Here is a 16,610-nt window from a genome sequence, read left to right on the forward strand (position 1 = left end):
AAAAGTAAATTTATGTTTGTCTTTACATCTACTTTGCCATCTTTTTATTGATAAGCATTTTAGTATTTGCCCAAGCTTGTCCAATCACAACGCTGCATGCACATTACATACCAATCCAGAGACAGACTAAATGGACCCTAACTTGTAGAACAAAATGAAGAGTTTGCATCTTCTGTGTTTTTATTTTTTAACAGTTTTTTAATCTTTCATGTTTTTTTTGAAAAACATACTTTTTTTTTATCTTTTCAGAAGAAACATGATGATGAAGAGGATATTCCCGTCATGATGAAAATTCCAGAAAAGGAACCGGAGAAAATTTCAAGTAATTTTAAGAGAAATCTGTACTTATGTAGATTTGCTAACAACACCAGTTTATTTGCAAGTTTACATTGCATACCTTGTGTCTTTTTACATGCAGCTTCCCAAAAGCTTCTCATTCTAATGAATTTGCGACTTTTACACAGCAAGGGTCCGGGTGGAAGTGTCAAAGAAATATGTTTACATGTCTACTGTAGATCATATGCAAGCAATAACTAAGTGGTGTATTATTGGGCACACTAATTCCAAAATATACAGCATATATTAGGTATTCTGGCAATAACTGTTTGTAAAGAAACGCTGCTCATGGTGATTATTTATTTTTTTCAGACCCTCAGATTTGTGAGAACCAAAATAAGGATTTGGCTGCTGATACTGAGAATATTGTTCAATGTGTAAGTATAATGGAACACTCTTCTTATATCACAGTCTGTGCACTCAATGTAAGGGCAATGGCATATTTTGGCTAAATCGTCACTAGCGTGGGCGACAATCAAAGAATCCCAGAATACCCTAGTAGAGCAGTCACCTAGAATCACTTTTTACGCCTGTAATCCTAGGGAAATCAGGAAATCTGCTTCAATGACACAAACAAATTGTTTTACAAGCAGCGATTCTGGTTGATTTAATTGCAATGGTATTTTTGGACTTTTTTTCTGCCTGTGTTGGGGACAATTTAGCTGAATGGCATGTACGCTTCAGAATCACATCTCTTATCAGGAAAATTTTAATTCTGACACTTACAGCACAGCACGAATTGTCAGTTGTATTTAAAAGACATGTCAACCCAAAAAATTATTTTTTGCCTAATAAAAGAAAACATCATTCTATACAACAGGAAACCTGTATATTTATGAACCTTGTTATACTTATATCCTTAGAGACTATATAAGTATTGTATAGGTATGGGACCTGTTCTCCAGAATGCTCAGGTTTTCTGGATAAAGGGTCTTTCTTTAATTTTGATCTCCATACCTTAAGTCAACTAAAAAATCATTTAAACATTAATTAAACAATAGGATTGTTTTGTGTCCAATAAGGATTCATTATATCTTAGTCAGGATCAAGTACAAGGTACTGTTTTATTATTACAGAGGATATAGTAATTCCTGTCCACTGAAGGCAAGAAATTATCTAAAATACACATTTACATGTGCATGATTTATAAAACACTTTTTTGAACTAATGACCTCAATCAGCCTATTCCTATAAAATAAATCAACTAATGGCATTATGCTTCATTTTCCAGCCCAGAGATTTGCCCGTTGTTGCAGAACCTCTTGTCCCAGAGAAGGCAATGCAGGAAACTAGGTAAGCTTCTAGTACATATGAAGCTTATAGCCAACAGTAGAACATGTGGACTCCATATATATGTGGGTCCAAAGTATGTTGTATATATATGAATATTGCACATAGAGGAGATGAACAGGTAATCCAGGTTGACTGTAGGGTTTAAACTTTCTCAATTTGCTTTCAGAATTCAGCGGAGCTCTCGGACTTCTATCAAGGATTATGAGCTATTGAGTTTATTAGGTCAAGGAGGTTTTGGAAAGGTAAATTGTTCAGCACTTGTATAAGATTGATACATATATATATATATATATATATAAGCATAAGTCTGCTAACTTCATTTATTCTGTTTCTCTCACTCAAGGTATACCTCGCCAAGCACAAGCATTCAGAAGAAAAAGTTGCCATCAAGACTATAAAAAAGGGATGCATAGATTCTGCTTATATGACTGACCAGTGGGTTTTTTTTTTGTTTATAATCTATTTATAATCTACAGTTTGGTCATTTCCCTATGGGACCAAAATGAAATTTATATCCTTATAATCAGAGCTTAGTGATGTAATTTCTTTCACATGACTCACAAAACTTGTATATTATAATAAATAAAGTACCCCCTGTTGTAAAATATGAGAATATTTAAAAATCACCTTGGAGTTCTATGACCTGTATAAAAGCACTCAGTCTTCGGTCTTGTGCTGTTATATGGTCATGGAACTCCTCAGTGACTTATATTATCCCTATATTTTACAATAGGGGGTACTGTATTTACTACATACTTAAGGCAGTCATACACAGGCCAAATTTACTACAATCCAGTCTTTTTTTATATGTAAACTGGACATTGTGCAATATGGCCTCTTAAATGGAAGGCCCACAAACCTGATCCATGTATTAAACCAGTGAGTTAAAATGTCACCTACTCATTTCTGTATTTTTATTTTTCAGGATTATACACGAGAAGAGATTGCTTAAATTAGCGTCAGTAAAGCAGACCCCTTTCCTTGTTGGCTTATTTGCCTCTTTTCAAACCACGCATCACCTCTGTTTAGCAATAGAGTATTGCCCTGGAGGTGACTTGGCGGATCGTCTGTTAAAGGGTAGCATTAAACAAGAAACAACTGTGTAAGTTGTATTTAAGTTGTAAGTTTTCATGGGAAAATATTTTGTAGTAACCTACTTAGCATAGGGAGGAACAGCAAAATATTATGCTTGGAAATATTCCATATCAATCATGGGTATAGCTTGACCTTTACAGGCCCCCCAGCAAACCTGCCAGTCAGTGTTATCCCCCATATTGTTATGCCACTAGATTGAGGAATAGCCGCAATGTTGTATGTAGATAAATAATGCCATGTTTAGAAATTAACTGCTACATTTCTTGTTTTTCTTTGCAGATTTTATGCTGGTTGTGTTGTGCTAGGGTTGCAATTCCTACACAAATACAACATTATTCACCGGTGAGTATTGATGGCATTTGCCATGTAGTTGTAAGGCAAAGGCACATGATACATTTGGGGGCAGTGACTGAGCACTTGGAGGGGGTTTCCAATGGGAAGACTTTTTTTGTGTGTGACATTTTTTTACACACAACTTTTTTTCTTACTCCAAATGCATTAAAATCAGTGGGAGTTTTTCTCACTCCAAATGCATTAAAGTCAATGGGTGTTTTTTTTTTTTGCGGTTAATTTTTTGTCTCAGTGAATTTTTTTCCACAATAAATTTTTGCCGCAGTATCCAAAAAAAATGTACAGATGGCGAAATGCAGAATTTCACTGTGAATCCATGCCTTGTGATCAAATGTGCTCATCGCTACAACTAATATTTCACTGAGAGAACCTCAACTGTTATAATAATCTATAATGTAGCACCAACATTCTCATTCATCATTCTCTGCCCCAGTGAGACTTACAGTCTAAGCATTAGATTTTGAGTCCTGACATTGATAGGTCTATATCACATTCACATTATTAGGAGACTCTTTTAATGTGGGAGGAAACTGGGTACCAGGAAATAAATACAGTGCTCAGCCTATCATTAACTAGATCATGTGCCATGAATAAATGTTTATTATTATTATTATAGTTAATGCTTTGTAATAATGTGTGATAATAAATATATTTCCTTCTCTGTATTTTGCCTTCTTGGTATAATTTAATTATGTGCTTTTTTATTATTGCAGAGACATAAAGACAAGCAATATAGTGATAGGCCGCGATGGATACGCAAAGATCACTGATTTTGGCCTTGCCAAACGACGTAAGACACACATTTGCCTTTGAGGGGGGGGGGTTGGGAAGTAATTCCATAAGGCTCCTTAAAAAATATCATTTACATTGGTATATCCTATTGGCTGAAGCTCACTTATTGGGGTTTTAAAGCAGAAGCCAGGATAATAGCTGATCAGATTCCCAACTACAGACTGGTTTTGCCCGTCTTGGGGCTCATCAGTGTAGTACGGGTTTTCTGAAACACAAACAATTGCCTTGATGATAAAGCCCCCAGAGCAGCAGTTGTACGCAAATGAAAAGCTTTGGAGCCTAAATCTATATTTGGCCTCCAAAGTCTTTTTTTCTTTTGATAAAAATAAGTATCATTTTGTATAGGTTGCTAGAATTAAGGATTCGGTTATCTATTTTGTATTCTATTTCGCCAAACCCCCAATGATATCAGGCCATTAGCTTACTGACCCCCACTTCTTCTTTGTACTATATAGATAGAGATATATATCCCAGCTAACTTTCACTTTTTATTTTATTATAGCTGTGTATGGCTACGGAATGACCTATACTATCTGCGGAACCCTTCCGTATATGGCCCCTGAAATGCTCACCAACAAGTGTTACACAAATTCCGTGGATTGGTGGGCATTTGGAGTAGTTCTTTATGAAATGCTCGTACGCGACGTAAGTGTTTTTTAACATTTATTAAGAGAATTGTTTCAAATGTTGAATGAAAAATAGACATGTACAGGGGTTCCTTAAAGGACCAGTAACATTAAGAAAATCATTCATTAAAACTAACACACTGGTACAGAATAAGTTCCTGTAAAGAAGCCCAGATTTTCTTGCTTTCTATTTGCTTTTCTGCTTCCCAAAGATAAATGATGATGATACATATTTACATTTGAAAGAACTAAATGATAAAAATACATACATTTTTTTAACAAATATGCTTTCCACAAATGGTTCAAAAACAAGTTAATGCAACTGCATTTAGGGCATTTCAATTTCATGTGTATAAATAAATGTGTATCTGATACCATTGCACATGTTAATACTGTATATTGGACCTCTGGGACCTGTTACCTGTTATGTCTAAATAGACAAATAGTGCAGTAGGATGGTGGCTGAATGGCCAGGTATAGATATAGTTTTACATGAACGCTATGTTTTTTTCCTAAATAAACACTGTTTTCTCCGGCAGATGCCATTCGTTGCAGCAACAAAAGATAGTCTTTCTGAAACCATCAAAAACAAAGAACCGTGTTATCCAAAAAAACTAACAGAAGACTCCAGGGATATATTTAAAAAAGTAAGTTATTAGCATTACTGATTTTCCAGTCCAGTTTTTAAGGGATCGTCCAGAAAATAGAGTTCCTTTTTGCTTTTTGCAGCAGTCTCAGCATGGATGCCTAAACTAAGTTTGACTTTATGTTTACTTGATTGCTTCTGCTTGTATAATTACATATATGTATTTTTATAGCTCTTTATAAAGGACCCTAAAAGCCGTCTTGGATCTCAACGTGGTGCTGAAGAAGTGATGGAATGTCCTTTCTTTAAGGTATGTTTTACAGTTTTATATACCTTGGGTAACAGTATTAAAAAAAGGAAACAGTGCCTGGATAATTAATGGCTTATTCAGAGAATTCTTGATTTTAAGATCATATTGACCACACCCCTTTATAGTTTAGTTAGTCATTGGGCTAAATTACTACATTACTTGTAGTAAAGTTACATTGACCCCTGATACAAGTGCAGTAAGTGTGCAAACGCGTGCCTGTCCTTCCCCTTAATCTGTTTGGAAATCCGGTGCTCGGTGCAAAGAGCATTGGCAGTTAGTGCAAGGCAGCCCTGCCCTTTAGTTTAGAGCTCTATTCATATTTCATCCATTGATAAGTACCCTTCTATCAATCACATAGGAATGAATAGATAGTCGGTGAACTCTAACTTGCACCCATTGATAAACACGCTTCTAAAAATCCCATATAAAATAATTGTTGGTATATTTTAAGGTGGTCATACACATTAATATCCCCTTGTTTGGTGAGGTCGCAAATGAGTGGATCTCTCCTGATCAGGCGAACTTAATAATTTGGCCCTAGGACCAAATGATCAAATGAAAATGGCGCACTTACTTTGGAGCGCAGAGACCTGCAGCAGTTTTCAAAGTTCAGGGCGAGGCATAAACTGCAGAAAACATTGTCATTTTATGATCTTTGGTGTTGGTGACAACTCTAAAGCCTATAATACAAACAATATCATTTTGGAGGGCACACCACAATTACTATCTTTAAAAAGAAAAAAGGAAAGGGTGCAAATGAGAATCTGCTTCCCAAACCCACATGGGGCAAACAGAGGATCAATACAAATCAGTCAGTTAGTCAATGCGCACCAAGTTAAACTACAATTTTCACAGTTTCAATGCATAATATACCTACCCCCATTTGGCCTAAACACAATGTATGTGGTATGTATATTAAGCACTGAAACTGAGAAAATTGTTTTGTGAATATCTACTATATAAAGAGCATTATACGTTAAACATACCATCTGCCGTTCTTCTTTCTGATGTTTAAATAGGTGTGCATTGAGCAACTGACTGAACTCTAAAGCCTATCAATGTATCTATGGAAAATAAAGACAATGCCTTGTCTGCTTGTGTATTTATAGCCATGAGTTTTACTTCGACAAGCGCTAATTTGTAACTTTTGTCTATTTGTCTCCTATTTTAAAGGAATTAGACTTTGAGGCCCTCTCCAGGAAGGAGATACCAGCCCCATTTATTCCCAAAGAGAAAAAAACAGGATTTCTCTATAAAATATTTCATAGAAAACAAGTTTTAACTTTGAAAAATGAGAATGTCCCAATACCATCATATATTGAAAAGGAATTTAAAAATTTTGACTGTGATACATTTTAACTATCAAATGATGGGACATTATAAAGTCATGCCAAAGAAATGGGGAGCCAGAAATGCTGAAAATGAAATTAAGTCTGACTGATATAAGGACTCTATAGAAAGGCCTAGAAGATGCATTCTAAAGAAGACAATTTATGTTAAAAGGATAATAAGACAGGAGTAGGAGACACTGCATTAGTATCGGTAATAATTATCCCCAGAAGTGCATTTTCCGTTTAAAAACCCTCCATTACCCCCTCAGTCTAGTGTTACCCCCAGTTGTTGGCATCTATTTTTCAGTTGCCTCTGTAACACTGGGCTGGGGGAGGTGGTGCAATGCTTAGGCCAATTATTGCATTGCAATGACCCCCAATCCCAGACTACGGATAGGACATGCAAAGCATAGTCCAAAATCCAAAAGTACTGCTGGTTGAGGGGGTGGGTATGTGGGCGGGGGAGGGTTTTAAAAACGCTCTTCTGATTGATAGTATTAAGTGATACTGACACTTAAGTGATGGTAACATATTGGATCTTTTAATCAACATTGGATTTTTGGAGTGTGTCCGAAGTCTATCGCTTCTGGAATTGGTAAGTTTTAATTTCCGATATTTTTCTGATTGGGGACTGTGGGGAACAAAGCAAATTCATTAATTGGTTGGTTGGGTTAGCTATACCTCAAAGGACATTAAGGACAAGGAATGTTGAATTTACTGGGGAAGGGTGCCAATATAGTAGGCATTGCGGAGCCAGGCACCATTTTCCTTACCTTTCCCAGGTGTCCCTCAGCAGACTTAGACTTCACGCATGTGCATTTGGGTAAACGTTTTAATATTACTCTACTTCATGCGCAAATTCTAAGTCTGCTGAGGGGGTGACTGGGAAAGGTAAGGGAAATGAGCATGTAGCATTGGAATTTAGTTATCAGGTTTTATCCTAATGGGAACACCAGCATGGGGCAAAAGGTATTATTAACATTTTATTATTAACATTTATTCATAAAGTGCCAACATATTCCGCAGCGCTGTACAATATGTAGTGACTGAATTCACTTAGGATGCCTAACATATTAGTACCCCACCCCCACTGACAACTGAGCTCTTTCATACATGCCCCTAAATTCTTGGCCCAACAGACCCCATATATATATAATAAAAAGAACAAAATTGGCCCAGGTAAAGTAACTAATAGCAACTAATAAGATGCTTGCTGTTAAACAGGTGACCATGAGTAAATCTTTTACCTTTAATGACAACATCCACTCAATAATTATCAATACTGGCACATTATCTTATACACAGGCAGATCAAGCCAATCAACCCAACAACTATTTTTGAAGTCACCTTTGAGATCTAAATACAGTAGAACCCCCATTTTACGTTTTCAGGGGAAAATGGTGTAAAACCTGGGAAAATGTCAATTCAGGGAAATGTGTTAAAACAACTTGTCCTTCAAGTACTTAAGGGATATTAGTGTAGGAGTCAGTTTAACTTTGAAATACAATATTTACTGTGTTAATAACAGGGGTTAGGCAGTGCATATATTACACTATGGGGGGCATTAATATTACACTATGGGAGGGGGGGCAATGCACTGCAACACACTGATGTGGTCCTCGTATGATGGGCTTTTTTATCCTGCCTGATAGATATCTGGCCCATACACTGGCAGAGCAGCTGCCAACTTCGTTGGGAGGAGCCAAATCAGCTGCCCATACGGGGCCAGCTTAAACCAACAAACTCTGAAATCTACTCCTGACATAAATGTATAAATCATTCTTTAATTGTTCTTTAATAGATCACTGCAAAAGATGTCACCAACAACTGCTTGTAGTGCCAGTGCTATAAGATGAAGATTCCAATTTTTCAATTTGAAGAAAAATTTGTGAAACGTCTTTTCAAAAAAAAAATAAAACAAACTTTAGTTCGATAGTCAATGTGATGTATTAGAATCCTTTTAAGGGTAATCTGAAAATATATCGTAGCTGCTAGAAATACAATTACAATAACATTTCCAAAAAACCCTGACCAAGTCCATTCTCAAAAGAGCATGGTGACTTGATCATACTGGTGCTGATGCTCTGCAGTGGAACTTTTTCACGCACACATGGGGGGGAGGCAAGCTGGCCAGCTGGGTTGCCTTGGGCTTGGCCCGCCTCTGCAGAGGAAATTGTAAGGTGGGCCAAGCAAGCGTCAAGCTCATAGTAGCTTCATTGTGACATTGCATCTGGCCGAGGGATTCAAATGCCCAAGAGAATTCAGAGCCAACCTCCCCCCACACATCATATTTTGAGTTATACTTAATTACTGTACCAACTATAAGAAGGCTCAGAATAGAACTGACTACATGAACCTGAAAATTAATTTTAATGGGATACCCCCTTTTTCAACATTGGTGCAATAAGTAGGGCTTGTCATGAATATACATTTAAGTTAGAAACATTATTTTAATAAGAAACATCTGTGTTTTGTTTTTGTTTTTCTTGCTCTAAACAGGGCACAAATTGAGAATGAAATTAAATCCACATTCTACTTCCTGATCCGAAAGAGCAAACTCAAACAAATTTTCAGCCCTCTGACAACTGATATCCACAGCCTTTATAATATCGGTCATCTCCTCGAGCCGCCATACACGCACCGAATATCGCACAAAGCTAGGTTTCCTACGATACTATTGGTGCTCATATGGCCGGCTTTAGGCTTGAGTGTCCCCATAGGCAGATAAGCTGCTGTATCGGTCTGAAGGACTCAAGTTGGCAGCTTAAATCTGTCTATGTATGGCCACCTTTAGACTGTACTTATTCTCTTCTGATATACTCTGTGCAATAAGCTTGTCCCTATCTGAACTCAAAGCCTTTTTCTATCCCCTTTCTATGACTCAATCATATAATATTCTTGCTTCTATTTGAACTCTTCCCCATTTTACAACCTTGGTCCCCATCCACTATTAAGTTAGTAATGTCCCTTTGTGTAGATTGACTTAGCTTTCCTCCAGAGACTGATTGATCCAAAAACACCTCTATCATTTGGTGCTTTTCTGTGATCGTGTTGCTCCCATTGGCCAATAAGCAGAGGCCAGGCAGGCATAATGACAGGGCTGGACACTATGGCAAGTGTATTGGAAATTAATAGTGCTAATATAGAGTTTTAGGCACAGTAGCGCGCTGATCAGTATGGACTTAGAAATAGAAGAGAGTTAGATTAAGTTGGGTTTGTACATAGGAGTGTGTTCCCCATGTTTTGTAACATGTCTTTTATCACAAAAAAAATTAATTAGTGAGAAGTGTGGGGAAATCCTAAACATTTCACTATTCCAGCATGCATCCAAGAAAGGTTTAAATCAAGAGCAGGAATTCCATAAAAGGTATAGCCTGTAATGGAAGAGTCCACGAGTGGGGTGGGGGCCCCTAAGGTGCAGCCCCAGTGGGCCTTGAACACCCCAGTCTGACCTGGTTGCCAACACTTCTTGTTGAAAACCCCAAGCAGAGCAGCACAGCAGCGTACCTGGGCGCCATCTTCTGTTCAGTAGAAAATGCTTTGGGTCCCACCACTAATATGGACCCTGCTTGAGCATGTTCAGTTGGGGCTAAATGGGAATCGGCTTCATCTGCGAATGCTCAAGCAGGGTCCGTGTCGGCGGTGAGACCCAAAGCATTTTCTATTGAACGGAAGATGGCACCCAAGTACATTGCTGCTCTGCTTTTCTTTTTTTTTTTTAGGTTGGGGTTTTCTGTAGGGCCAGTTTTTAGAGTTAGACTATGCGAGAAGGGAGAGGTGAGGGGGGGGGGGGGTAAATGCAGGCAAGTTAAGGGGGCTTTTATACCGGGGGGGGGGTGTAGTTCTTTTTTAAGTGTCTGTGAACATGAAATGCATAAGGCAATTATGGTACTCCAATAAAGCTACTTTTTAATCAAAAATTCTGCCTAATGATTTGCTCAGTGAGTGCCTGCTTTTTAAAAACAAATAAGATATAGCTAATCCTTATTTAAGGCAGAACAATCTAGTTGGATTCTTTAGTAGACTTTAGATATGATGATTCAAATTATGGAAAGACCTCTTATGCAGAAAACCTCATGTCCCGATGATTCTGGATAACAGGTCTCATACCTGTATTTGATCTAATATCTAATATGCAAAGTAAGCGCAGATTTCCCACTGTTACACATTTATACCCTAATCATATATGACACTGAGGTTGTACTTTAAGCAGTTGGCTTCATGCCAGACATTATAAATAACCTAACTGTTTTTGCCCCTTGTGGGGCACTTACTCATAGGCTTATGAGCCTATCAGGCATGAAATGTGTTAGGCTATTTAAATTTTACAAATAAATGATAAATGTACAAAATAATATAATTTTTTTCCTAATAAAATAGACTTCACTTTTTACAACTACTGTTTTATCTACTATCTCACATAACATTCTATATGAATTAATGCTTTACACCAGAGATCCCCAATCAGTGGCTCGTGAGCAACATGTGACTCCCCAACCCCTTGGGTGTTGCTCCCAGTGGCCTCAAAGCAGGGGCTTATTTTTGAATTCCTAACTTGGAGGCAAGTTTTAGTTGCATAAAAACCCAGTGTCGTGCCAAACAGAGCCCCTGTAGGCTGCCAGTTCATGCAGGGGCTACCAAATAGCCAGTCATCTTATTTGGTACCTCCGGAGCTTTTCATGCTTGTCTTGCTCCCCAACAATTTTTACATTTGAATGTGGCTTACTGGTATAAAAGGTTGGGGACCTCACTTGCTCCATTTTTGTTGTAGCAAATTTTTGTTTTTTCCTGAGAAAATTAGGCAATGGCAAAATGCGCAAGTTTGCAGGGAATCAATACCAGGCGAAAGATTTCAACCATATTATTGACCATATCTATCTCTGTTTTTTTTTCAGCAAATTTTTGTTTTTTCCTGAGAAAATTAGGCAATGGCAAAATGCACAAGTTCGCAGAGAATCCATACCTGGCGAAAGATTTCAACCATATTATTGACCATATCTCTCTCCGTTTTTTATATAAATATTCATTCATAAAATCTATTTAAATGCATGGTGGTTCAGTGGGAAACACTTCTACCTTGCAGCGTGGTGGGCCTGAGCTCCATTCTGGCTTGGGTACTGCCTACATGCAGTTCGTATGGTCTCCCTGTGTCTGTGTGGGTTTCCTCCAGGTATCACAGTTTCCTGCCAAATGCCAAAAACATACTGGAAAGTAAGTTGGCTTTTGATAAATTTGCCCATAGTATGGCCTTAGACTGTGAACTGCCTAGGTCCAACACTTATGCAAATACAAGAAAATATATAAATGATCATTCAGCTCATATTTTTTTATTGTGCTGAAAAGGGTAGATTTTTGTCAAAATTATAATCCTATATTAAAGCATGTGCTTCTGTTTGTATTTGTGTCTGCTTGGCCTGCAAATAAGCATCAAGGTACAGTGCTCTATGGAATAAGGTATGTATTAACTGCCTTCACCTGGCTGTATGTACAGAGCTCCCTTTGGGCACAGTGCCAAAGTAAATTCAGTTCAGTACCAGTCCAATTAAGCACCTTTAGGGCGAAGACACACAGGGCAATTAGTCACCGTGATTTTTAAGTAAGTGAAGTAGAACAGAAGTCGCTGTGACTAATTGCTCACGAGTTTTTGCTATGCAGATAGTCCCCACGACTTTTTAAAAAGTCGCTACAACTAATCGCCCCTTCTGTCTTCGCCCTTATGGTGATTATGGGGCATGTCTATGTCCTGCAAGTGTGATGCCCCTTACATTGCGGGGGCATGATGCAGCCAAATGCTCACAATTCACTAATCATTAAACAATAAACTAAACAGTGACTGCTATTATGCTGCAATTCTAAGGAGAAAAATATGTTCTTTGAGTAAAAATCACCAATAATTTAGGTAAGAGGGTCATTAAATTAATATTTTGTTTAAAGGGCAATTAATTTTAAAAAATGAACATCACATTTCTTTTGACTGGGTTGTTATGGGTCTAAAACATAATACTTGAAAATGTGATTAAACTGCAATGATATATATATATATATATTGTAATTTTTGTGAGATCTGAAATAGATGAAAATGTAGTTCACTGTGGCAGAAGCAGAACTCCGGCGCACAAGCAAAGCAGAAATCAGCAGCGAAAGCAATTTAGTTAGACACTTAATATTACTGGGAAGAGTCATCAATCTCCTTTTCTTTGAGGAAGCGTGAAAGTGGAGAGAATGGTGAATAGCAGTCAGCACCTGATGTGGCCCAGCAGCTGAAGGCAAAGCTTAGGATGTGTTTTTTTTCCTCCTGTGTCAATGCTATTACTGTTCACATTAATCACAAGGTCCCTGTCCGATTGGGGCTCATTGGTACTAAATTGTCTTGGACTCGATGGGACAAATTTAATTTGTTACAGGGGGAAAAAAAAAAATCAGCAAAGCAAAAGGAAATCAGTGCTGCCTTAGGCACTGCCTGGAGGAATGAAGTCCAGACTTTGTCCATTAATGCTGACTGGTGCTGTGCAGGGTGTGCATTCACAAATAACAATAATTAAATTAGATGTACTTGCTCTTTTCTATGGTGGAGTGAAGCTGTAAAACAAAACACACACACACACAACAATAAGTCCTCAGGCAGATGCTCTTTGTAGAAGAAGACCTATAAATATTTATCAGCCCTTCCATAAATCTCACTCACCAGACACAGATTGTGTAACCTGCCCAATATTCTCTTAATAAAACCAACTGCCTGTCTGCATTTGCAAAATAACTGTGAATAAAAGGCAATTACTTATCGGGAAGGCAGAGCGCTTGATGTGAAACGCTGTTAAAACATTTTCTGTTCACCTTTTTCTTTATCCTTTGCTTTTGTGACATGCGTGGAACCTTGTGCTGACCTGGGAATGTCGCTCTCTTTTTTTTTCATCTGTCAGAAGAGGGAAACGAGAGGTTAATCTGAACTGTAGTTAATTATTTCTGCCATATATTAAAAAAGGCTTTGTGTGCATGATGTAGGAATGGAGTCACTTTCAGGGTTTTGTAACAGCGACTGTTATCCTAATCTCAATTATAATATCACTAAATGAGGATATACCCGACATATAGATTGCAGTAACAGACTTTATATTTGAGATATGGCTGATACTGAGAGCAACCTTGCTACTTGCTATAGGGGGCCATTTACTAACCGTCAAATTTTTTTTTTATTCAGATTTTTAGAGCTAAAAAAAGTCGCTGTAAAAAAAGTTGCAACTTTTTCGAGATTTACTATCTGTCCAAATGGCTAAAAATCGGAATCTGACAATTCTCCAACTAAAACTTGCCAAGATCATTTGAAAGTCAATGGCAGATGTCCCTTCCCATTCCGGAATGATCCTTCATTTGCCTCAAATGGATTTTTGACGGTTGTTTTTGTGCAACGATTCTAAAAATTTGAGTTTTTGGGGCTACAATTCTGAAAAATTTGCGATTTCTGTGACTTTTTCCCACACGGACTCCTCTTAATATCCTAAAATCTCAAGATGACCAAGCATGGGCTCATAAAAGCTGCCTATTCGGTCCTTCTGAACCAATCAGCAGCTTATTGGCCCTTGTATGGGACTCTCTGATGTGCCTGCATGATAGATATCTGGCTGAAATTCAGGCAGATATTGATCAGGCAGGTTTAAAAATCCCTTGGCAGTGTGGGACTTGGCTGCCCAGGGCCCACTGGGGCTGCAACCTCCTCCATGTGTCTGCTTCCCCTGCCCACACTGCACCATGTACTGTACTTATTAACCCCTCATTAACTTGCAGCTATGAACAGGCAGGGGACCGTCTGTGGTGTCCTGTGTCTGGATTGCCAGGGCCATGAAGACCAGGGGCCACCAGGACTTTTTAAGGTGTACCACCAGCCCAGTTTGACCCTGCCTGTCGAGCAGGAATTCAGTCATTTTGAACCTCAAAGTCAGAATATTAAGGAAAGATCAGCTTGCTTGGTGACCTTGCCAAACAAGCAGATCTTAAAATGTATGGCCAGCTTTATGGAAGTGACTTACAAACTGTGGCATTGGCTCTCATAGGGGGATTCGAAGCTTGAGCAATTTATAGGTTGTGTAGGGGCAGGAGGGGGATGTTGGACCACAAAGAGGGCTTGAAGCATAAAAACCCAAAACTCACTTTCCTACAAAAATATAGAGTTTCAGACTGGATCTTTTTCATCAGAAAGCTTTACTGTGAGGTTGTACTCAGTGTCTGTGTGCCGTTTGGGATAGAGTATACATAAAGAGTGATGCAATTGCTGCTTCATCAGACAGAAGACATGAATTTTAATGGAAGAAAGGGGCCAGTTCTACCACTTAGTAAATAAATTAAGGGTCCGATTTAATAAATGTTGGTCTGATGAACTGACACATAAAGGTGAAGTTCACTTTTACATTAGGGGCCAATTTATTAAAGTTTGGTGTTTTGGTCTTGTCAAACCATACTGAATATTAGGGCTTGGAGATGGGGCATAGACAGATTGGTTATAGGGGCTACACAGGTCAAAGTTTTAAAGGGGTTTAATAGGCACAAATAATAATATTTCTAGATGCAGATCTGAATTATGGGTGGACATTGAAGGCTGGGTATAAAAAAAATGTATGTTGATGATAAGATATGGGATATTAGCTGTTCCCTGGTCAGTGGTTGAATCCTCCCTTCTTTCTCGTATGCTGACTGCAGAAATGTTTTGTGGCTTGGTTCCATGAATCATAAAGCATAATAGAAACTCACTTAAAATGAACATGAGCCCATAATCTGAAAATGTCCCTATTACATATCAGCCTGTGAGTAATTGAGCAAATACATCTCTGTGAGATAAGGGAAAAGCCTTCTACTGCCAATGTTCTATACACTAAAACTGTCAGTCATTACCACGTTTTCCCAAGAGCCACAGGCTCACCCCTGGGAAGCAATGGTTGCATGGAGGAGACAGCAGGTGCTCTTCTGTACTATCCTCCATGATTGACAAGTCACCTCCCTTCCATGGACAATTATTAAAATGACTGGGCCACCCAAAAATAGATAGAAGTAATTTTCCCTCTTTTTGAGCCTACCCACAAAAGGCAAGCCCTTTTTTTAAACTTAACTATTATTATTTCATAGGACAGGACCCTACAGCTCTCTATTCTTGCATATATACAGTATAAGATTACATCTATTTTTTATTAGAACAAGCACCACCATGGCCCAGCATAAACCTCGGCATGAATACCCTAACACCAAATATAGTTTCAGGAGCAATATATGCGGCAGTAAAGCTGGGCTGAGGTAGAAAAGGCCTTTACTGGACTGGGATATCTCAGAATAGCATGACATAGCCACTCCCGGAACTGCATTGTTGAATACATTGAGGTGCTGGAGCCCTACCCTGACTTTTCATTTGTCTGTGAGAATATGAAACAATATATAAGAAGCATTCACTGCAGCAGTCACACGTGTCTTGCTGTAATGTATTTGGGCAGGTGTCAATTTAAGTATTATTAATATTTATATTCCATTTTTGACTTACTTAACATTTTACTTAACATACTATTCATTGAAAAGTGGCTGAGTTTTGAGTGCCTAGAGAAACTGATTTTAGAATGAGCTCAGTGTGGCCATTAGTCCATTGCTATGCTATTAACACCCTCTGATCATTAGTCTAATAGTAGATGTCTGGTTTGCCTATTTTTCCTTTAGTTTCACTTTTGAACTAGCCAACATAGTATGCATTGTAACCTTTTATTTTTGGAAGGAGCTTCTGTAATTGTCCCCAATGTCCATGTTCTGTATATAACTATAATGCTCTGACCACCTATGTAGATTGTATGCAGAAAGTTAAACCTGGATAATGAGCCATAGGGACTGTGGGCCAAGTCCAAACAGGTTATTCCAAAACC

General features: G+C 38.2%; 1 protein-coding gene and 1 long non-coding RNA gene across 2 annotated transcripts; both read left to right on the top strand.

Moving 5' to 3' along the window:
* The first annotated feature begins 248 nt into the window (after positions 1–248).
* Positions 249–1,694, top strand: LOC116412184. The gene is made up of 3 exons (XR_004223573.1): positions 249–322; positions 649–713; positions 1,568–1,694. It is a non-coding gene; the product is annotated as an uncharacterized LOC116412184 (long non-coding RNA).
* A 93-nt stretch (positions 1,695–1,787) lies between these two features.
* Positions 1,788–3,888, top strand: LOC116412351 (serine/threonine-protein kinase N2-like). The gene is made up of 5 exons (XM_031906488.1): positions 1,788–1,871; positions 1,973–2,064; positions 2,555–2,731; positions 3,004–3,066; positions 3,789–3,888. Exons 2-5 carry the CDS (start codon positions 2,054–2,056, stop codon positions 3,886–3,888), a joined length of 351 nt encoding a protein of 116 aa, XP_031762348.1. The 5' UTR covers positions 1,788–1,871; positions 1,973–2,053.
* Positions 3,889–16,610: the final 12,722 nt, after the last annotated feature.

The sequence above is a fragment of the Xenopus tropicalis genome, chromosome 7 (genome assembly GCF_000004195.4).
Source record: "Xenopus tropicalis strain Nigerian chromosome 7, UCB_Xtro_10.0, whole genome shotgun sequence".
Lineage (NCBI taxonomy): Eukaryota > Metazoa > Chordata > Amphibia > Anura > Pipidae > Xenopus > Xenopus tropicalis.